The 25,000-nt window shown below is 39.1% G+C and overlaps 1 protein-coding gene across 1 annotated transcript in view; it reads right to left on the minus strand.

Moving 5' to 3' along the window:
• Positions 1 to 25,000, minus strand: part of LOC139722048 (ankyrin repeat and IBR domain-containing protein 1-like) — a 137,129-nt gene that overhangs the window by 61,602 nt on the left and 50,527 nt on the right. The window contains exons 3-10 of the mRNA XM_071633367.1: positions 22,854 to 22,910; positions 18,199 to 18,324; positions 12,555 to 12,608; positions 11,828 to 11,945; positions 9,676 to 9,845; positions 2,809 to 2,897; positions 1,289 to 1,433; positions 67 to 239 (exon numbers count right to left, since the gene is read on the minus strand). Coding sequence (XP_071489468.1) covers positions 67 to 239; positions 1,289 to 1,433; positions 2,809 to 2,897; positions 9,676 to 9,845; positions 11,828 to 11,945; positions 12,555 to 12,608; positions 18,199 to 18,324; positions 22,854 to 22,910 — 932 coding nt within the window. The remainder of the gene's footprint in view (positions 1 to 66; positions 240 to 1,288; positions 1,434 to 2,808; positions 2,898 to 9,675; positions 9,846 to 11,827; positions 11,946 to 12,554; positions 12,609 to 18,198; positions 18,325 to 22,853; positions 22,911 to 25,000) is intronic.

Consider the following 25,000-nt stretch of genomic DNA (forward strand, 5'->3'; position numbering starts at 1 on the left):
GGAAAAGACACTATACAGTCATAATGTAATGCGGCAAACACACACATTCATTATCTACTATATTACCAACAAAAGAGATGTCCACTCCCGCAGTCCACGGCTTTGGACATTGGGGGTGGGGCGGACGGACTAGATGCCTCCCTGGGGGACATAGGTTCTATGCTGACTGGTAGACGGACGGCCCGACCACACCCCACCTTGGGGCACCATTTCAGACTGGGATTTGTGTCCACAAAGGCCTGGAGACATGGGGACAAGGCAGAGCAAGATACGGATGGAAAGATTAATTAAAAAATAATGACAATTAAGATTACCACTGATTATCATCTTCATTATCTTAGTCAATCCATGAATATATCAATGGGCTCACATTTACACTTGTAATTAACGGCAGTGATAATAAAATATGCATTCATTTTATGTCTCTTACTTTTGCCCAAACCACGAAGAACACACCATTACATGTCTCAAGGGATAAGGAGACCAGGCATTTTCTTCTGTCGCTCGTGGCCTATGGAACTCCCTCCTATCTTTTCTCCATGAAAAAGACTGGAGCATTTCAAAGCCTCACTCAAGACTCACATTTTTCACCTGGAATTCAATCTCTAACTCTCTTGGAGGAGTCTGCGCCGTTGAATGTTTCTACAACAGATATATGGCGCTATACAAACACTGTGGATCAATATATTAATCAACAAGACGAAAACATATCATCACACTATTTATCTTGCACTTTAAAACTGCTCAATGTAGTAGCAGAGTTACATAGAAAGGAGAAGGTAAAACATGGTGAATATGTGATTCCCTGAAGTCATTGCGAACAAGTAAATAGGGCTTCTGCTCAGGCAGCCTTCAAGCAGATATTACCAGGTGAATGCTTGTAAACAAATTTGTGAAATCCTTTGTGACAAAAGGATGTTGTCTTGAGGTCAGGCCTTTGCACTCAATAGGTGCTTTAAATAGCTATCCAGCAAAACAATGGAGTTACGCAGCATATCATGTGATGTGATACAAATTAAAGTTGGCACAAAGGAACTCATACCAGATATGTGTGCTGTGGAGCAGCCAGAAGGGGAATCCAACCACTACTGAAATGCAAATACTGGTACCCTCATGGAGAATTTGTGATGAATGTTTTCAAACTTCAAGGTCTCCAATTGACTACATGGCAATATCATACATCGCTGCCTACTATTCGAAAGTACTGCCTAGAGTGCAGATACTCAGTAACGGGAAGTCCATTACATGAGGCACATTGATCTCACTTTGTGTTAAACACACACATTACCTTGATATCAAACTGGAGAAATCGCCTTGCCATTTCCCTGGACACCAATGTCTCTATAATTTCCACAGGTACCAGCTTACAGCACTCAAAGGCAGGACACATGATGTTGTGGGCATTACCCTCAGCAATCTTGCCAGAAAGATATCTGATGACAAAGTATGAAAATAAGTTTCAAAGAAATTCAGTTGCATTTAGATATTAACATCTTGATACAACCTATGCAATATTTTCAAACATATCTTCATCTGGGAACTCACACAAAGTAATTCAATTTTCTTTACAATATCTACACCATGACGTCATGAGAGAAACAAGTAATGCAGTAGATTTTCAATGATGAGCAAGAAAACATAATCTTTGATACATTATCTTCATCCTTGTTATAACTGATTTTATTTTAAAGCATAAACTCTATCAAGCATGGTATTTATTGAGGTGTGAATTTTCTTCAATCTGTCTCCCTCTAACAAATGATATTTGTAAGATCGCAACTGCTGATCTGTAATTTAACAAACATGTCAAAAAAAAGAACCATGGGACTCGAACCTGTCATCTATTTCTTTCAGGGCAGCGACACTACCACCAGGCTATCCCAAGTTGTCGGTAGTGACACGATGAACTTGGAACAAATACCCATGCTCTGAAATTCCGACATTGTTATGCTAAGTAGTCCAAAGTGGACAAGGCATTAGTGAAAGCAAGAGAATATTAAGTAAAGGGGTGAAGGTTGAGGTGTGAATTTTCTTCAATTTGTCTCCCTCTAACAAATGAACTTTGTAAGATCGCAACTCCTGATCACACATGTCGAAAAAAAACATGCCGGAATAAAAGCAAGAGAATACTGTAGAGGGGTGTCACTACCAGCAACCAGGGATAGCCTGGTGGTAGTGTCGCTGCCAGAAAAACAGTAGATGACAGGTTCGGGTCCAGTGGTACCTTTTTTCCAAAATGTTTGTTTAAATTATAGATCAGCAGTTGCGATCTTACAAATTTCATTTGTTAGCGGGAGAAAAATTGAAGAAAATTCAAACCTATAACCTTCACCCCTCTACTTAATACTCTCTTGCTTTCATGGTATTTATTGTACAATATAATGTATCTTTTAGTTTTCTTGTCATAAATTCATGACAGCTCAGTCACAGAGCCTGCAAAAAGAGAGTGCACAATTATTATGAGACACCACCCATACACTGTAGGGATATTTGCCAACATATCAATAAATCTTTAGTCTCATACTAATGGCCAAGTCTACATCTTTTAAGTGTACATGTAGGTAGCAAAATGGGTATCCTTATAAATGTGGACTTCAGTCCAAATACAGACAAACCCATCCATAGTCTACAGTGGTGTGGTGACTTCTAAAGGTTATCTACATTGTACAATGCAGTTCAATAGCAGTAATGAATAGAATATGGTCCTTATAAATAGGAACTACAACTTCTGGCTTCAGCAACAAAGAAGATACACTGATTTGTACATCTTAATGTCACTCTCAGAGATATGTGTATGCTCCACCTCACCTTTCCCAACAGTCCCTGCAGAATTGATGAGAGCATGGCATGTCTACAGGAGAATCATCGCTGGGTATATCATCTCTGCATATATCACACTGCAAAGGAAGAGACAATATCTGTTTGTTTGTTTTCCTTCTGTACACTATGATCTCTTCAAATGGTTCATATACAGTCAAACCTGCCTTAGCGGTCACCTGTCTATAGGAGCCACTGAAAAATCCCCCCCCCCCCCTCCCGGAGAGAGAAGCCCTGTTTAAGACCCTGTGTATAGTGGCCACCTGTCCAACGCGGCCAGCGGCCACAGATTTTGTTTCCCATGGTAGATCTTAACCTGTCTATAGTGGCCACAGACCCGATGGAGCCATAGCCGAGCAGATAATTCAGCGTGTTTTTCTGCTTTGTAGCCGTGCCAGTCATTCATGGGCAACATTCAATGATCGCCACTGCTGCATTCATTACTCATTCACTTATTCAGTAATAATAATACACTGATGTTAAAGGCATAATTTGACATATGCAGACGAAACAAAAACTCAGCTTTAGTGCTTCAGAATAGTTCTAAATTATGAGTGAGGGATAGAAACAACCAATGTAAATAAGTTAATCAATGTTAAGTATTGTTAAATGTAAAAAAAATGTTAATAGAAGTTGTAATAAAATTGTGTCTAGACTAAACTGTCTACAGTTATGGTTTAGTGAGAAAAATAGTGACATCTCCTTATATTTCAGGCTTTATTGCAAAATTTTAATATGGTGTGATGTTTTGTGATACAACTGACCTACACATATATGCATCAAATGTGATAACTTCAAAATTTTTGAAATCACCGTTCCCAATAGTAAACTGTACCTTTAAGCTTTCTTCACGACTGTACACATGCTACTGTGCAACAACAAAAAAAACACCGGCATTGTTCAATGCATGAAACACACATGCATACACACTATATTGTTGTACGTATACACATACAACTGTACATGTACACGTACGTTGTAAGTACTTATAAGAGTATACAACGATGATACATGTACATGTAGGCAACGCACACAAAATTGGATAACCTATCTATAGCAGCCACCTGTCTCCCTTGGGTGGCCGCTATAGACAGGTTTGACTGTATTTCCATCAAGAAGGGTGGGTAGCAAACAGCTAGAGGCTTTGGAAGCTTTCTTGAGATACGTTTGACATAGGAATGTTCAATACAGAAGTAACTGAAGTCATTTGAATGCTTCTTTATTTCATTGCTCATTATTTACTTTGAAAAGAACCACCCTTCTAAATTCATGTTCAAAACAGTAAGATTCCATTCTCTACTGACAGTTATAAAACAACAGCCACTCAGACTAAAGCAAACTAAATAAATTTGTGGAAATTAGAAATTATATATGACATAGCATTGTGCCAAAAGATACTGCTTCATACTGCACAAACGCTTACTTCCAAGCTCAATGTCAGGAAAGACTTGAAGCAGTTAAACTCCAGTATATAAATCTAGTGGATTGGTGCATTGTGAGTTGCTTCAATGGTACACCCTAGCTGGAGTGCTTGTAATTTCTTATCGCATTGGAATTCTTCTAAACGAGGACAAACAATAAGGATGCAACGAGAGAACTACTAAGATATTGAATTCATATGCACTCCAACACTTCACACATACCAGCACCATCGAGCTACACACATACTCCACAACTTTCTTGCTATGATATCTGTGTCAGAGTTTGGCAAAGGAATATATTCCTATGGCAGCAGGTTACATTCATATACACTGTATAAGAACAGTGGTGTTCAGGGGCTGTGGAACGTCTTTCAGTGTGTGTGTGTGTGTGTGTGTGGGGGGGGGGGGGGTGGTGGTGGTGTCAAGATCAACCCCCAAACCCCCCCCAAAAAAAAAATTTTAAACATGGTGAAATTTGATGCTTGTTTTCACGTGTTCTATCGACTTGAAACGGCCCCACTTGTTTAAGGTAGCAGGATATTTTGATGTGGATTATTATTGAACAATTTGCCTATAAAGTTGTAGCATTTGAATAAACTTCTTGTATTAATTGTTACAATGAATTTCATGAACACTGTCTGTTAAGTAATCAAACGCAAAATAGTAAAATCACAGCATTTAGCTCTTATTCCGCGTGTGCATCATCTTTGTGTATGTACAAATTCTAATGAGGTAGAGGGGAAGCAAGCAGTGTCAAGCAGTGTCTGAAAGAGCATTTCTTACCCGATTAAAGCGTGAATACCAGATTAACTGGAAAGCATGTTAATCCATTCAGAGCCAGACACCACATACTAATCACATACCTCTCTGTATCAGACACACAGCACAGTATGTCACTTACGGCCACAGCTTATCTAAAGTCATACAACAGCCTTAGTTAGTGTCTGCAACGTAATTTGGGGCTAGCATCTAGAGGTAACGGGTTTGAATCCCGATGGGATCCCATTTTCTTTGCTCATTTTCCACTAATAAATTGTATTCATTTCAGGGCCCCGTGTTGGCTCAGTGAGTAGAGCGGCTGCCCTCACAATCGGGAGGTCGTGGGTTCAAACCCCGGCCGCGTCATACCAAAAGACGTTAAAAGATGGGAGTTGCTGCTACCTTGTTTGCCGTTCAACAGTTGAAAAGGTTAGAGCAACGTCGATCTGGCGCTGCTCAGTGGCTGCCGGGCCCACGATCAATTGGGCAAAATGAATTTCCATTCTTGGACAATAAAATGTGGAATTTATATCCAATTAATGAAGAGTTATAACTGATTACATAGTTGATTTCTACCATAAGTCTATGGCAGCCTGTGTGGTAAAGGAATTTACAATCGATTTTATCTTTTAATAAAACGGGGCCCTAGTCAGTTTCCTTCTGTTTGCATTTGTTACATACTCAAAAAGCTGCATCACTTCGGTGATCCCTAGCATTTATTCCCAAGTTGAATTATCCTTTGGGTTTATATCAGGTTTAAGTGTGTGCGTGTGTGTCACACACACACACTGTCATACAATATAGCTTCTGACCACACGAGCATTGAGCATTAATGTACTAGGACTTTCTAGCTCAGTCGGTATAGCACCAAGCTAGCATCCAGAGGTCTTGGGTTTAAATCCCAATGGAATCCCATTTTCTTTGCTCATTTTTCCACAAATGAATTATATTCATTTCTGGGCAGTTTCCTTCTGTTTACATTTGTTATATACTCAACTAGAAATGTCGCTATGGCAACTGGTATGCCTCCCCCCTAATGCATAATTCTCCTAATAGGTATATAGTACATATGTCTTGACAATGTGTGATGACAGTTTCATCTCATTGGCAAAATATTAAAATGACATGTTATAATGTGTTGAGTGTTCACTTTCCCTGTACTACATTAAATTGGATGAATGGCTACATTTTCGAAGAGAGCATGTACTGTAAAACATGATATATTCGCGGCATGAATTTTTCACGAATTGGAGCCGACGGCCTTTATTGCGGCATGAAATTTTCGCGAACTGCCATTGGCATTCAATGCATATAGTGTAGACAAGAACTTTCGCGTGCATTTTAATTTCGCAAATCTTGGCGCTCGCGAAATTCACGAAATTAAAATGCACGCGAAAATTCGTTTTACAGTATTTGGGGATTAGAGGACTTTTAGTTGACTTTCAACCCTTTTATAAGTCTATGCATTGGGCGATTTCAAGGTGTAGAGAAAAGGTGTAATTTCTGTATCAAAGAGTAAATTGTACGAATTTTGACCTGGCCTTTGACCCTATGACCTTAAAATTCCCAAGAGAATCACTGTCAAGCAGAACATGCATAAATATTAGTTTCATGATGATACCTTCAGCCACTTCCGAGATATGGAGGAAAAACTGAAATCAGGCACATTCATTTGACCTTTGACCTTTTGGTCTTTGACCTTCTTGGCAAAAAACTTCCCAGAGAATCTCTATTGGGTAATACATGTTTCAAGAAAAATCTTGCAGGTATTGCATAAATATGATGGAAAAAGTAAAATTTAATGAGTTGACCTTGACTTTTGACCCCCTGATCTTGACCTCATGACCCCCAAATTCTCTCGATAATCCCAGTCAGTACATGCATTATGTACTATGTTCCATGAAGATACCTGGAATGCTTTCCAAGATATGGAGAAAATTTTTTTAAATTTTCACTTGAACTTTGACCTTTGAACTTTGACCTCATGACACAAAACTCTAGAGAATTTTAATTGTTTAACATGTATGCACTAAGTTTGAAGAAAATACCTTCAGGCATTGCATAGATATGGGGGAAATAGTAAAATTTTGTGCACTTGACCTTGACCTTTTGACCTTTGACCTGGAACATGTGTGCCCATAAGTTGACTTCACCTCCTAATGCATATACCTGCCAAGTTTCATTAGGATACCTCAAACAGTACCGGTATTTTAGTTACCATGGGTATGCTGTCCACAAAATTTATTATGGACGGACGGAAGGACGGACGGACTGAAGGATGGAAAATCCAAAAACATAATGGCTCCGGCGACATTTCGTGGTGGAGGCATAAAAAGCTGCATCACACACACACACACACACACACACACACTGCCATAGTTTCTGACCACACAAGCATTGAGAATTAAGGGTTTCTGGGACGAACGCTGTACTAGGGCTTTCTATAGTTCAGTCGGTAGAGCACCGGGCTAGCATCCAGAGGTATCGGGTTCGAATCCTGATGGAATGCCATTTTCTTTGCTCATTTTTGCAACATCATTTTGCAAACAATTTAGGAGCTCAAGCTGTGCCAGGTCCACACACAGAGAGAAACCCAGCACAAGACCAATCAACTGATGGACTGGCAGAGGACTTCAATTTCCGTCACCAAGGTGGCCAGACCAGGGAACAACCTCAGACGGATGGTGGGATCGAGGGTGAGACTGACTTCAAGACTGATGTTGGGACTGATGGTGAAACTGAAAAGTCAGATGTGGAATGCATGTCTCAGCTTCCTATGCCCCAGAGATCCACAGCTGGAAAGAATCCCAATCCATACAATTTACTGAGATCGGTAATGAGTGAAGAAGTTGATATTTCCACGATAAGCTCTCAAATCCGGAATGTATTTTGGTAATCTTTCAGAGTAAATAGGAAACATATCCATTGTTAACTCAGTATGATGACCATTTGTATATTCTATGAAGATCGATTGGTTGCTGGGACAGCAACAATTTAGCTGGGGAGAATGTAACAGACCAGTTAGGGTAATCTCTGCAACCAAGCAACGTACAATTTGAATTGGTATTAGTGACTTACTTGAGTCCAGTTTTGAGTCTAATCCTGTGGGTCTGAGAGGTGTAGACTATGCTCTCACTTTTTTTTTTTTGCTGAGGTACAAAACCCTGCTGTGTGTGGCTCACACACACCCTATTGTTTTAGTGAAAGCATGCAGCATTGACCATACAGTGTCCAGGGTTGTGTGTAGTTATCAAAATGTGGCTGGGGACCAGTGAAACACTTGGAGTAGCATGATGGATGGAAGCATGTCTTAGCTCAAAAGCTCCAGAAGTTTCAACAAAGTTGTGGAGAAACAAGAGACCTGAACTTGAGTTCAAGTTCACCAAGTGGCTTGCAAGTCACTGCATGGAGCCGAGTCTCAAGATAACTCAAGAGGGGGTTAAGCCACCCTCAATTAAAGTCTGCCACTACACTGAACAAATGATGGAGTCCCGTGTCATTTGTCTCAAACCTGCTGTGCTACATTTTATTTCCACATTTACTTCCATTTTTCATTTGTTAACTCTTATTAGCCAGGGAGGGGGGGGGGGGGGGCAGGAGGGGGGCACTAAATAAGACCCCCTCAACATTTTTCGTGATAATTTTAAAGCACACATTTTTACGCTTAAATTCAAGGACTTTTTTCTTTTACATTGTGACCCTATTCATGAAAATCGGGGGTATGCTTGCCCAGATATAGCACATTTTCATGACCAATGTCACCGAAAATGGCAGATTCCCATGACTTGTGTGTGTGTGTGTACACGAGGTGTCAGATAAATTTTTTCCTGGTTTTTCTCAGATAACATTCTTTTTGATTATCACCAGCTATTTTAGATAAAAAGAAACAATGCAACACATAAATAAAAAACAAAGAAATACAAAGAAATCAAGAAATAAAACATATAAAAAATTCATTTTGATACGACAGTTTTTTTTTATGTTTATTTGTTTATACTACTACAAAGAATACTTTAACAGAAATTAGCCCAATTGAAGATTTAATTGGGAATTTAGAGCTTAAAATCTGATGCATAATAAATATTACCGGTATGCATAAATTAGTATGGTTAGCATAATTTAGAGCAGTTGCTTAATACTTGTATTTGATCTGACATTTCATGACATGGATGAAAATCAATAAGCTGCCTAATTTTCCTTAAACTTGAATAGCAATCTAACAAGTATGATGTTTATACTAGTCATATTTGGAGAGGGAATGATCTGTTTGAATTTCATTTTACAGAATACATGACTGAGTACAGAGGGATTACTCCTTGTAGATGTTTTAGTACAGGGACACAAACACACACACTCATATAAACACATATTAAGTACTACCGTGTACGGTAGTACTAAGAATCTATCACTGAGGAAGCACACAATTTAACCCATTAAAAATGTGCAAAGAAGATTGAGAAGATATTTTTGCAGGTTACAGAATTCTCGCTAGCCAAAAATACAATGTAGCATGAAATCTGTTAAAAATTAAGGTACTGACCAAAATGAAAGAAGTCTTCCACGAGGGTCCTGACACAAAAACATACATGACGATTGCTTCGACATGAGAAAAGAAGCAATTTTCTCCACCTGTTAGTAAAATGTTTTACAGGCAGTAACCTATATCTGCCAAGCATACCTCTCTCTCCTCCGACACATCTGTCTGACTCCCCGGCTCATTCTCTACTGTTGTCAGGGCGTGATTAGGAACCGGGCTATCTGCCTCTTCAGGTGGCTTGACACCAGACTTCTCACAGCATTCGCTGGGGTTGCTGATCCACTCCTCCAAAAGAATCTCACGTGACCATTCTGTCCATACAAAGGTATACATTGAATGAGTTATGTTGCATTCACAATTTGCACATTATAGCAGATACACAGGGTTTAACCTATTGCTCCATAACATACACTGACTTTGAAGTCAATGTAGCGGTATTTGTAGCATGGATCACAATTTGATTTCAACTTTATTATGCATTTACATGTAGTGATTAGTGTGTCACTACAAGTAAAGTAGATGCATAGATGTGTCTACCTGTAGTGATACAACCAATATACCATACAGTGGACACTGAAAATGTTATAGCGTAAACCTAAGCACTCTCGCCTCTCAGCACCCTAATTTCTTCAAAATTTATATCTCTTATAATCATACACATATGTGACCCGCTACAACAAAATGGTCCTAAAGTCGCGCACGGTCGAAGCCGTGAAAATCAAGTTTGAAGTTAGAGCATCAAAATTGGTCAAAACTTACGATTTTCTGAATTTGACATATTATCAGAGTCTGACATGTCTTCTATCATCTGTCGAAATTTTGAAGCAAAATGATGAAAGGAAAGACCAAAAAATAGCATTTTTCTGGGCCATGTTTTTTTGGCGTTTCAACGAAGCAGAAACTGATCGAACATTTGGATTGAGCGCCACACATAGACTCCGCCCCTAACAACGACCAGAGTGATCTCATTGGTCAGTTTGCTGCTTGCCGCTAACCGAAGCGTGAAGCTCGCACACTGCCCAGTCGACTGGTGCGTGCGGGCGGGTTGCGCTATGCCTAGCCGCTTCTCCTGACATCCTGGTCACTGATTGGTCGGTGAGGAGACCGCCGACGCTGTGTTTGACTAAGCATTTCGGGGGTTGCTAGGGCTTAACTTCTATTGTCCGGAGGTGAATACTGACTTGCGTGTCTCTTGATTGTGATTGCGTCGCAAGGAGAACTTTTAGGGCGCTTTTCTCGAAACAGTGATTTCCCAGACATCTTGACATGCTCTCTTTTAAACATCGATATCTCCGCAGCCGATTATTTTTATAAGACGTGTTATATATCAATTTAAAGCAGAAAGATTAGGGAATTGTGTCATGCAATTTTCAAATAATCGACCTCGCCCGACTTTAGGATCATTTTGTTGTAGCGGGTCACATATACACATATGAAACTCTATCAGGTGTGTTAAGAAAATTTCTACCTGTTTAATCAAAATGCACACCTTATTATAAGGTAAAAATAATGTGCACTGAAACTGTCAGTTAAGCCTGCATGCCAGTTCAGTGGAGTACCTGATTACACTGACAAGGACTACTGTACATACTTAGACTGACCAGCAGCACAGGCTGAAAGGGTCCGTTTGCAATAAAATAAGGCATTCTACATTCATGTATAAATAGTTACACAGATACCAAGGTATTCAATGTATGCACTTTGACACATAGAAGTACAGAAATCATTAAAAAGCCAAAAAGAGGGAGAATATCAGCAAAGTAGGAAGAGGACAAGAAATGGAGGGAGAAAGAGTGATAAATATATATATATATACATGAATATACATAATGTATAGATAGATATCATTTTAGATAGAGAAAGAGAGATAAAGGGGGAAGCAGGAGGTAACTCACATCAGTGGGTGCACATTCATATTTGAGATTTACATTCATAGAAGAAATTGAATAAAGATAGTAAAATATAAACATTATAGTTAAATCACTACATCATGGCTTAATAGCATAGATAGAAGCACATTTCAATGATAACTCACAAATATCAAACTTGCCGTATTTCATAGGACATTCTCAGCTTTTCTTTCCTGCTCTTACAGAATTCTTTCTAAACCTCAACTGGTACTTATTTTTTTAACTCAATGCCCAGAGATGACATTCACTTTATTTATGAATAACATACACTGCTTTTGAAGTCATCATAAACATAAAGACATGTAGCACCAATAGGTTCTGAAATGCCACCTTTTTGAAGACACAGGGTTATATATAGTATTGTCCAGAAATAAGACACATACCATAGTTCCTCAAGAGTGCCTCAGCTGTGAAGAGGGGAACATGGAGCATATCTGCAGTCTCCACCACCAAGGCATCCTTAGCCTCCTGCAAGTCCTGTGGTTTAAGTCCTACAAAGCTCTGTGTAGCAAACAACATTTTTCAATCCTTCCAGTAATGTCGAGTTTATGTCAGAACATGATTGCTTCTTGTCCATCAAAACCCTATACATTTCATATGAAGCTTATACATGATTGTAATACAGCACTAAGCATATGTCAGCATAAGTTCAACTTCCAGTGAAAATTCAGTTCTTTTGTTTTCTTAAAAGTCTCTGAGGTCTCAGGCCATCCAAATAGAAAGGAATAAAGCTCATCAGAAAAAAAAAAACTTTGAAAACTAACAAAGATTATCATGTAGTACTGAACATTCTGGTTTCTGCAAGCGAATTTCTCGTAACCCCTCTCTCATGATCATACCCAACAACTAAACAAAATATTTCACTACTCATTAAACATTGTGACATAATACTGAACAGTATGGTTTCTGCAAGTCAATTTTTTTTTTTGTACCCTTCTCCTTGGTCCCATGATCCTTTGTAGCATGTTAAACCCTTAAGCCCCATGTGTGTTGCTTGGTAAAATGGCTGTAGTTATCCCACATCTGGAAGTGATATTAAAGTCATACCTGATGTCATAAAATAACAAGCATTTTTACATAATGTATTTCTACTCTCCAATCACAGCATACCTCTTCATACGTTATTGCACTTAGATCTTCCACGGGTTCTTCATCACTGATTTGCTGCAGGGAGATAGATAGCATTGAATAGAAAAATGAACAAAGCATGGACACTATAAGCTATTAAGAAAGGTGAAGTACTGGAAGTATTTCATGTCTTCAGGACATATTACATGGGCCATCATAATCACATTGCTCTTTGATTCAGAGGTTATTTGAATATCAAGTAATAGGTTACTTTCTGTTTGTTTGCATTTTGTGTACATTATCAAATCCAGAAATCCTGCAAATACTTTTCAAACTCTGTGCACATATACAAGCTTTCTTCAAGCTCTCTACCATAAGTCTGGATGATAGGAAATTGAATTCAAATGACACACTATTCAAAGACATACTTCAAACTTTTTCAAACTTTCATAGGGTATGTTCATAGAATAAATGAGTTCAGGGAAGCTACACAGGAACACAAGCTCAAAACTCCTCATTAGCACTAAATCCAAGTAATTATGTCCACAGGCTATGACAACACATGCCAAGTTTGCAAATACATTGTAACTCACACACAAAAATAAAGCATCATCTCGCCCATACCACCTGAGCTCACGAAAAGTTCATGCGTCTTTGTGAGATATGATGCAGTTCGACAACCGCTGCAGCCACAATATACAAGACCATTTCCAGTGCTACTCAGAATGCCAAAATGTTTCACATTTTAGTAGCATCCACAGCAAAACAGAGCGGCAGGGCTCCAACTTAACTAACACACAGTCGATAACCACAAAAACGACAGCAAAAAAAAAAAAAAAAATCCCCCGCTCAAGTCGAGTCAGCACTGACCAGCGTGATTTGCGCAGTTTTTTAAACAAATAAGTGTATATGTAACCGTGCATCACAAAACAAACAAAAAGTCGCAGCCCTTGATTTTATGTGAGGAGTCAAAAAAGGTGAAATGGGTCAACCAAGTCAATGTTGAGTTTTTCACATTTTCTGAAAGAGCTATCCTTCTTCTACATCATTCTTTAGTTTGGGATCATAACATAAATGGGAAAGTGTGTTTTCAGCAGTTTTTCTACAACTCTTTTTTCGGGAGGAGAGTAGAATGATCAGGTATGTCTCAGAGGCCCCTTTTCATTTCTTGAAATCCTTTGCACACTCTTCACTTTCAAGTCTGATAACTTTTGAATGGATTATGCTACTGCTTTGAAAGTTGGCATTAATCATGGACAGAATGTGTTAATAAAGCGTGCTCAATTTCAGCTTAATCTGATAATCCCTTCATTGTTGTTGCTCAGGCAGTTTACATCATGTGTTATGTCCCCTTTGATCACACAGCAAGCACGGCTTGATAAAGCTTAAACACTTGAATAGACCCTGTACTTCAGAGCCTCTTTTCTCAGTTCACACTTTTCCAGAGTGTGTGCTTTCTTTCCAGCATTTATATAGGTTAGGGGAGTCCATTTGAGTTGAGTTATACATCATTTTAAAGCTTAGGGCCTGCTCTTTCAGAATGTACCCTTACACAAGGCAAGTGCCAAATTGTGTCTCGCCCATTCACGTACAAGGAATCAATATTTTTTATAACTCCCAGAAGTTAATTTACGTGTTTATGACCTTTGACCTTGTGGTGACCTTCAACACCCCAAGGGACATTTACCATCCAAGTTTGGTCACAAACGGACAAAGGGATAAAAAGTAATGAGCCATAATCGAAACGCGCCAGAAAAACTTAACATTGGGCCCTAAAAATTAGTTGACCCCTTTCTGTGACCTTTGACCTTGTGACGACCTTCACCTCCCCAAGGGACATCTTCCATCCAAGTTTGGTCACAAACGGACAAAGGGATCAAAAGTTATGAGCCATAAACGAAATGCGCCCTAAAAACTTAACATTGGGCCCTAAAAGTTCGTTGACCCCCGTCTGTGACCTTTGACCTTGTGGTAACCTTCAACTTCCCAAGAGACATCTACCATCACCCAAGTTTGATTGCCATTGTAGCAACATGTGCCGAGTTACGTGTGATAAGTCTTGCAAGTAAACTTTAACGTATGACCTCAAATTACCTTTGACCTTATCATGTGACCTCTTACGGTACCATAATAGAAAGGTACCCCCAGTGTATCCATCACCCAAGTTTGATTGCCATTGTAGCAACATGTGTCGAGTTACGTGTGATAAGAGAGTCTTGCAAGTAAACTTTAACGTATGACCTCAAATGACCTTTGACCTTATCCTGTGACCTCCAATGGCACCATAACATGAAGGTACCCCCAGTGCATCTATGACTCAAGTTAGGTTGTAATCCAAGCAACTTATGTGAAGTTATTTGTCAAAAGAGAGTCTTGCAGGTAAACTTTAACATAGAAAAGAGTACTCTTTAATATATGACCTCAAATGACCTTTGACATCATCACATGACCGCCGACAACACCATAACATGAAGATACCCCTAGTGCTTCTATCACCCAAGTGTGGCTGCCATTGCTGTAACAGTTGCCAAGTTATGCATCATAAGAGAGTCTTGCAGGTAAACTTTAACATTTGTGATGGACGACGGACGGACGACGGACGGAAGACAGACGACGGACGGACGACGGACGGACGCCATTTGGATCCCTTAGTCTCGCCTTCACCTCCGGTGGGCGAGACAAAAATCCATGTCTGGCGACTTTTTGTTGGTTTTGTGATGCAGGGTCACATATATTATAATATCCCTCATGTACAGTTTCTTGCAATATGATTGTACACAGCACGAAACGGGGGTAGTCTTATTAGCTATTTACAAGCAGCTGAATGTGGTGCAAAGACTTACTATCTGGCAAGGCATAGTACATTTGGGAATCAACGATCTGTACGCAATCGTGATTCTGTGATCGATATCTAAATTTCTCACATTAGAATGTACGCAGTGCGTGTAGCTAAGTAGCGATAAAATCTGTGGTGCGATGGCATGTGTGTGTGATCAATGCAATTCAGCTCAATTGACAAAGTGACTATTTCAAGGAATTTCGTAAATTGCAGCAGAAATACAATATATCAGGTACGGTTTAGAAATTATCTTAGGAAACTAAAACTGATTTTGAAGATGATCTGAAGCCTAAAGTTAATTTTTAGGCCTACTTCTAGTCCTAGACCTCCTTATGTCGTAGTTCTATGCTGTAACTCAGAGGTAAATACGCACGGTACGCACGGTAAATACTGTATCGTACGGTGACCTATTTAGATACATAGCGGTGTCGTTTGCTATGCGCTGCATGCATTGCTGCGCTGCACGGCCACGGCCTTGATCTGTTAGCCTACACGTTTCCAAGAGGGAACCTTGTCATCACTCCAGTAAAATGCTCGTGAGGGATATAAAACAAATTTCCACTGCTTTCTTTCGAGTCAAGGTAAAACTATTTGCCCTCTGTGATTTCTCAACAGTGTCATGCCCCTCGACTTCGTCTCGGGGCATAGCACTGTAGAGAAATCACCTCGGTGCAAATAGTTTTAATACCATCCCCCTCTAAAGCAGTCGATATTTGTGTATATTAGACTCTGTTTGCATCGAGCCAATCTTTTGACCTCTTTTGATCTTATCTTTTTTTTAATCTTCTTTCTTTCTGACGAATTTTGTGAACAAAATATCTCAACAATGACATGGCTAATTAACATGAAATTTTCATATCTCATGACATGAAAGTTTTCATGACGAATACATATCTGTGACATCATCTAGGCGCCATTTTGTAATTTTTCAGATATTGTCAATTGATCGATCATATCTTCATAACTAAATGTTCTTTTTTGTGAAGATGTTGACCATCGCGGTGAATACTATGATAGGGGAACAATTAATCACTTGTCTCACGAAGAAAATCGTAGAGACGTGTACGACGTTTCGCTCGCGCACTTCGATGGCGCACTGCCCGGCCCGTCCCGGGGGACGACGTGCTGCCAACTAGGTCCGCATAGACGCTGTATAGTAAACAGCGGCCTCAAGATGGCGCACTGCCCGCCCCGCTGCGGGAGGCGACATGCTGCCAACTAGGTCCGCATGAACGCAGCGAACAACGGACACAGTGTGGCGCACTGCCCGACCCGGCTCCGGTGGCCGCATGCCCGCTACCATGTCCGCATACACGCTATAATTTGCGTGCACGCACCACCGTGTCTTATTGTACCTGACGAAGCTCAGCAGTAGCGAGCGAAACGTCGTACACCTCTCTACGATTTCCTATCGTCATAAATGTTCTTTCCTTATCATTTTCGGCAGACATTTAATTCAAGTCACGGCTGATTGTTCTGTACCATGGTAATCACACGGGTCATCATGACAAGCCCATACGCGTACATCAAAATTTTCAAATGCTCAAAATGACTTCCCGACTGGTTTTCTATACGATTCAGACAATTTTAAGCCTTTCAAAAAATTCCGCGCTGTGCACGTCCGTCACGCGTACAGCGCATAAGCAACGTGAAAATGCACTATTTCTGACTGATTTGGATTCCTGATACATCCAGTAGTAATATCCATTGATTTCCGATTGATTTTGATCAATAACAAAGCAATGCGCTTGCGTCAAAGTTCAAATTCCACGCACCGGCTGCCGTTCCCACACACAGACAGTCTGCGACCCAGGCTTAACCTTGCTGTCTCTAGACATTGCATATTTGGTGAGTTAGGCACACATTTCCCTACAAACCCTTTTGCAATTTGACTGTAGATATGAAATTATCAAATAGCGCAAGGCCACAGCAAATGAATAAGGCATTGGGCTGTATGCATAAAAGGTAGCAATTACTTACAAGCAATTGCTTCGAGCACAAGCACAGGCTTGTCAAGCAAAAGATCAAGTTCAAGCAATTGCTTAAATCCACATGCATAACCTTTTGCTTGCCCCGCACAAGCAATTCCTTGTGTTTCCAACAAAAGGGATGTTACGCCTGTGCGAACACAAGAACAAAGGTGGGTGTGATACGATTTATTTGAAAGGGCGTGTGTGTGAAGAAACATTTTCTGACGTAGCAGAAGAACTAACTTGTACAAAATGACACTCATAAATGCTCACACACAGACAGACACACATACATAATGTACACACACATAGGCCTACTGGCTGATTCCAATCACTTCCCCAACAGCTGCTTAGTACCCTGGATCTGCCAGGTCACAAGTGGAGGGTGGTCTCCTTGCTCTCCACAGATGTCAGATATCCTAGACCCATTTCTCATCTCATTTTGCATATTAACCACTGGGCATTCCCCTTCTTGAAATGAAAAAGTTTCTCATACATCTTAGGAGAAATTTCTTTTATATTCATACCACTCCTGCACAACTTGGGTCTTTCTTTTATGAATATGATAATGATGCTTGAAAGCAAATGTCCCAATTAAGCAAAAGCTCATTACAAGCTCGTTTTACAGAGCTTGGAAAATCGTAAGCAATTGCTAGCAACAACAAGCAAAAGGTCCGTTTTATGCATGATAGGCTTTTAAGCAATATGCTTGATTTCTAAGCAATTGCTTGTTCTTATGCATATGTTTTAAAGCAAATGCTTGAAAGTAATTGCTCGCAGGTAGCAAGCAATTCCTTGTTTTATGCATACAGATTCAAGCAAAAGGCTAGCACAAGCAATTGATAGTGTTATGCACACAGCCCCATGGTCTCTTTACCGAGAAGACCATCTTTGACTCTAGGAGCTGGGCAATGTCCAGATATCGGTTTCTCTCTGCACAGTCACATGGGGTTTCCTTGTCTCCATTCTCAACGAAAAGGCAGGCACCATTGTCCAGTAAGGCCTGCAATATCATGATTACACACACAAAAAGATGAAATAAGAAAATCATCCTTGATAGGTTAAAAAAATACATATTTATATTAATTTATTGGTAGGAAGCCATTTCTCCATCAGTTTCCATAAACATATGATCATGACAACACATACATTACCAACACTGACAAAACAGTGTACTCAACAAAAACTGAAGGACACTTTTGAAGACAGGTTTCCAATACTGGTCAGTAAAATGTATTCATTTCATTGCAGAATAAAGGAGAACGTCATTTTAAAATAAAAGACTTTCGTTCATCTGTTTTTGCTTTAAAAATACATGCCAACATGAACTTTCTATAGCATGGCTATGATTTCTATGTAGAGAAACCAACAATGATTAATGGCATTTTTACAATTTATTGAGTATATCAATTATGTGCGTGACTTTCGTCAACAGGTTCAAATGGTATATGTATAAAATTATCCAAAATGTTTATTGCTTGTAACTTATCAAGTTCACTGCATCAACAGGCCACACATGTGCATGAATGTTCATTCAGCATGTTCGCTAGAATTTTGAGCATTGGTTGCAACTGGATACATGTATGCATCGGCCAATGATGTATCATTCATACGTTTACAAGTACATTACAATTGTACCTTTATTGAGTGATGTTTCATTATAGAGCATCAACTGGGTGTAGATCCTACAAAATAATTGCTATTTATGGAGGTGGTATGAATTTCTGAGATGAAAAGTATTGTGATGTGAACAAATGTTGTATCTATCATATGATGTGATAATTGGTACCCTGGGGTACCAACTGAAAATTTGCCATTTTGGGGAATTATTAATTTTTGTTTTCTATCATTGTACCCAAGGTTACCAAAAATCGGGTGAAAGTATACAAATAATGCACAGGTGACAGTGCATTAATGGAGAAGCAGCGCACTCAAGGGTATTTACAAAGGTGCAGCGTTGCACAAGGGGTAGCCAAATGCATGTTGCATGACATTGTGAATACCAGAGAGTATGCTGCATCCCCACAAGTATTAGAAACTTCAATCTGTGCAGTACTTGTTTTATAAAATACGTCTATGAACTAGGATATTAGCAGGCACAAACATTGTATTTTCATACAATGGGGCCACTCTCCAATTGGCCGTGTAGACGACCATGTGAATCAAAATGATTCTTTGGGTTCATGCGCACAGCTAGCGCGAGCTGCACATGCACAGAGCAATAATAGTAATCTGCTACAAGATAACACGCCGTGCAGGTATGCTTTTTGCTGCACTTTTTGCATGCCTGCCCATGCATGTTAGTAAGAACATAAAAAAAAAAAAATCCCCTGGATTCATATCACCACTTCTCACTGGCAACATTTTTACTCTCATCTGGATTAACTGTAAAAAAAAATTTGAAGCAACATTTTTTGGGGAAATGAACGTGAGGTGTATTATCAACATTACTAGTTACTACGTCAAACATGCCATGACAGGGATGAAATGGAACTGGGATTGTTATTGCCGATTGATAAAATTTGGTCTCCATGACAGCAGTGAGTAACTGTACATTACAGGGTCATGAGATGGCACTACATAACACTATAATTCGGGATATGACGGTACCCCAGGTTACAGTGTGCCAAATCATGTATTAAAACAAAACACTACCCTTGCCTAGCAGTACCCTTCCTCGAAGTAACACAGGATATTTTTGTCGGTAAATACATGTGTATGCAAGAGTGCAGCCTGAAGAAGCTCTCACCAAGGAGGTTCAAGAGAATGGAGTCACAACTGACTTATTTTCTTTGCTAGATGTTCGATGCCACCGCTCAGAAATATTTGAAGCATGTGCCAAACAGGATCTGCCACGCAGATAGGAAGACAACTGACTCGTGTCTCATTGCATAATCACCAGCCACTTTCTAAAAGAAGATATGTCTTTGTGATGGTAATTACTTTTCGCTATCCCTTCTTATACAAGGTAGGTGGTACAGACACGAGGATGTGCGAATAGAAATTGAGCAAAAAATGCTGAAATAAAGATGACTAGAAATGTCGCTATGGCGACTGGTATGCCTCCGCCATAATGCATGATTCTCCTAATAGGTCTATAGTATAATGTACATGTGGACAATGTGTGATTACATTTTCACAAAATTGGCAAAATATTAAAACGACATTTTGTCACAAATGTATCGAATGTTCCCCTTCCTTGACCTATGTTTAATTGGATGAATAGGAGAGCATGTATTTGGGGATTTAAGAACTTTAACTTCGACTTTGACCCTTTCATAAGTTTACGCACTTGAGTAATTTTCAAGGTATGGAGTAAAAGTGCAATTTCTGTATTGAACTGTAAATTGTTTTCATTTTCATCTGGCCTTTGATTCATAAGAGAATCACTGCCAGGCAGAACATACATAAATATGTACTACATGTAAGTTTAAAGATAACTTGAGCCACTTCCGAGATATGGAGAAAGAAGTAAGTTCAGCACTTTCACTTGATCTTTGACCTTTTGACCTTTGACCTTCTTGGCAAAAAGAAAAAATCCCAGAGAATATCTAGTGGGTTATACACACATACATCAAGTTTTATAAAAATAATCCTGCTGGCATTGCATAAATATCAGGAAAATAGTAAAATTTTGAAGTATTGCCCTTGACCTTTGACCCCTGACCTTTGACCCCATGAACCCCAAATTCCCTAGATAGCCACTTCCAGTCAGTACATGCATATATACTTTGTTCCATAAAGATACCTTGAACAATTTCCAAGATAGAGAGAAAAAAGTGAAATTTTAACATTTTACTTGACCTTTTGACCTTTGACCTTTTGACCTCATGACCCCAAACTTTTACCAGAGAATCTTAATTGGGTAATACATGTATACACTAAGTTTCAAGAAAATATCTTCAGGCATTGCATAGATATGGGGGAAATAGTGAAATTTTAAGCATTTGACCTTGACCTTTTGACCTTTAACCTCGAGCATGTGCACCCAAAAGTTGATAGGCACAACTTCACCCCCTAATACACATACATGCCAAGTTTCATTAGGATACCTCAAAAGGTTTTGATAGTTACCCTGTCCACAAAATTCATTACGGACGGACGGACGGACGGACGGACAACCCGAAAACATAATGCCTCCGGCACCACTTCGTGGCGGAGGCATAAAAATTACTCGACTGGGCATACCCGGGCACTAATCTGATATATCTATCAATAAAGAATTATATTTGAAGATTATTCCAGGTCAGTTTTATTTGTCGGACTTACACGGAAAAGTAATAAAACCGGCTTTCCAGGACGGTACAGTTTTAAACATTTTCACATGATACAGCTCTGATTTACACTTTTGCACAAATTTCTGCACGGGATTGATTTTTGTTTTACATGCTTTATCATTAAGTGAAATTTCATTTCATTTATTAAATAAATAAGCAAAATATGGCCAATATTATGTTAATGTCCAAGATTGCTCAGCAAGACGGCGGCTTCGAACATCGATCATCAAAGGCACAAATGCACCTGTGAAATTCTTTTGTACATCAACAAAAATCTGACAACTGTTTGAATAATTACATCCAGTTGGAACTTGCCCTCACAGGCTACAATACAGAAGGGGTCAGGAGACAAGTTTTTCTCACATTAAAGCAGTGCTCCCTCTTAATGAAGCCCAGTATATGGGCATCATCACACTAAACTATGCAGTTATTAAACCATTCTGGTCACCTGGTCGATGCAGGTCCATTCTTTGTTTGAATACGAATTCCATGTATTGCTATCCATTCTGGTCACCTGGTCGATGCAGGTCCATTCTTTGTTTGAATACGAATTCCATGAATTGCTATGCTTTGAATATAGTGAAGTGCCTAACCAACTGAGAAAGACAAAAGGTCATTTGTACCCATGAGCTATCTCCAAACTGGCTTATACTGAATTGCCCTACTGCATGTACAACATGCTAGGCAATGGCGATATGAGTACAGTGCACTCCCGTTATAGCAAACACAATTACAACTCAGGTCTGTATAACGAAATTCCGGTTACAACAGAATAAAAAATTCAGGCTGCAACATTATTCACTCTCTGTATATTTATCGTTTATTTGTCCGGTTATAGCGAAATTTCGATATAAAAAAACAAAACTGCCAGTCCCGAGGACTTCGTTATAACAGGAGTCCACTGTAAACATGTGTACAGTGTAGAGGAAAAGAATATGTTACGTTTCTTTGTCCTGGTTCATCAACACTTAGCAATCTCATTTCTTTAAATATACAATCAGTTTGTCTGAATCCATGGAAAATTGTATAATTTACTGCTTCTTTCTGTACCTTTCTGACATTGATAGACTTTATCTACAAAATAATTTATGTGCAAAAGGGGAACCATCACTCAGTGGCATAGACAAAAAAAGAAAGCTAATTTCATTGCACGATATCACACAGTTTAATATAAAAAATGCATAGGTTTCAATTCATTTCCTTGTTGTACTCTACCGATACGAATGCACCTGATAATACACACTGTAAATCATACCTCCACAAGAGACCTGTATCCTGCAGCTGCTGCATAGTGAAGAGCTGTGTAACCCTCCTGCAAAAGTCAAAAAGATGCATTGAATCAGTAAAATTGATGGCAAAATTGCAAATTGACATACATACACAGTGTATGTAGCAGTAGGTATTAATTCTAATGGATTTTAAGACATATCTACACTGTAACATCTAATCTACAATGGTTATTCAAATTATCACTGTGCTGAAAATTAGATTATCAAATGTGACCCTGCAACACAAAAGCAACAAAAAGTTACCAGACATGGATTTTTAGTTAAGAGCAGATTCTGAAAGAGGAGACTTTAAGCTTTAAAATGATGTACAATTGTATATAAATTCAAATGGACTCTCCTAACCTATTGTAATACTGAATATTGGAAAAAAAGCATGCACTCTGGAAAAGTGCGTACTGAGAAAAGAGGCTCTAAAGTATAGGGTTTATTCAAGCAATTAATCTAACTGAGCCGTCCTCTGTTCAATGAATGGGACAAAAACAGGATGTAAAATTCCATAGCAACAACAATGAAGGGATTGTGAGATTAAGCTGAAATTGAGCATGCTCTAGTAACATATTCTATCCATGACTAATGTCAGCTTACAAAGCAGTAACATCATCCTTTCAAAAGTTATTAGTCTTGTAAGTGAAGACTTTGTGAAGGGTTTTTCAGAGATGAAAAGGGGACTCGTAAGACACACCTAATCAAACTATTCTAGCAATAAAAAAGTGGTTTAGAAAAAACCGCTAAAAACACAATTTCCCATTCCAATAATAACCCCCAACTTCACAGCAATGCAGAAGAAGAATTACTCTTCCAGAAAATATGAAAAATTCCAGACTGACTAGGTTGACCCGTTTCACCTATTTTGTGTGCTCACACAAAATATAAAGTGTGTGCGACTTTTTGTTGGATTTGTGATGCATGGTCACAAATTGTATTTATTGGAATTATATGCATACCAACCAAGGTTTGATTTGTACATGACTTACATAGGACATCACATAACATTGTAACAATATCTCAGTATTAAACATGATTGCGCCAGATAAATCAAAAGATGCAAGTATGAACTGCAAAAAAAAAAAAAGGTAAATAATCATCAATGAAACTCAATCAACTTTGTGTGAAACTGTAAACAATATGTGAGACATTGTGTACAATGTACATACAAATATGAATATTACTGTGCAATCCCAGAGTTGCATGTAGCAGATAAGATACCTACATCATAGAGTATGATCATTCTTATACAGTGCTCACCGCTAAATCAGGAGGGGTCAAGAGACAAGTTTTGCTCCCGTTTAAGCGGTGGCTGATATTGGCCTGTGCAAACCACACAAAATGAAGCCCAGTATGTGGGCATTACACAAAACCATGCACAGTTATCAAACCCGCAGATAACCACAGCAACAAGTACATGTACACGTGCGCTACGACACGCAGACACAAAAACAGTGAAAAGAAAAGACACGGCAGTATCACAATTTTGGCAAATGAATCATCTCGACAAACCTTCATTCATTATCTATCCACAAAATAACCCTTTTTAGAGTTCAAAGGACATAAAGTCATGATGCCTTCCCTATTGATGCAATGAAAGAAGCAGCTAACTTCCACACACCCTGTTTTAACATGTTAAAAACATGCACATTAAGACGACACTGATTGCGACGATCGTACGAACACATTTTTCTCAGACATTTATTCATACTCCCTTGTTATGCAGTCACATACAAACACACGCACTGCATGCATAGTACTACACAAACAGGGTAGAGTATGGTCCGCACGCGCGGGGAAGGGGACTCTCCTTATCGTACGGTGTAATGTAAGTACATGAGTAGAAGCTGACGACACTCGATAAGATGACCGCCTCTGCGCTACGTCTCAATGCCTCACAGCAAATGTCTAGATTACAGTCGGCATAATTTATCGGGAACTGGTTAGAAAATAATCCTTCTGGTAAGGAAATGAAATCCTTGCAATTATTTCTAGGGATTTACTTATTATTTTTAGACATAAATGACGAACAATGAAAGTGTTTCAGCCAGATTTGTCCTGATAAAGCGATTCATGGTTCTGATTAAGCAGTGGAAATATTTGTTACATCAAGTTTTGTTGCACTTAC

Source organism: Diadema antillarum, unplaced genomic scaffold, assembly GCF_040938485.1.
Source record: "Diadema antillarum isolate AM-2024a unplaced genomic scaffold, OU_Dant_1.0 scf00000156, whole genome shotgun sequence".
NCBI classification, from domain to species: Eukaryota; Metazoa; Echinodermata; class Echinoidea; order Diadematoida; family Diadematidae; genus Diadema; species Diadema antillarum.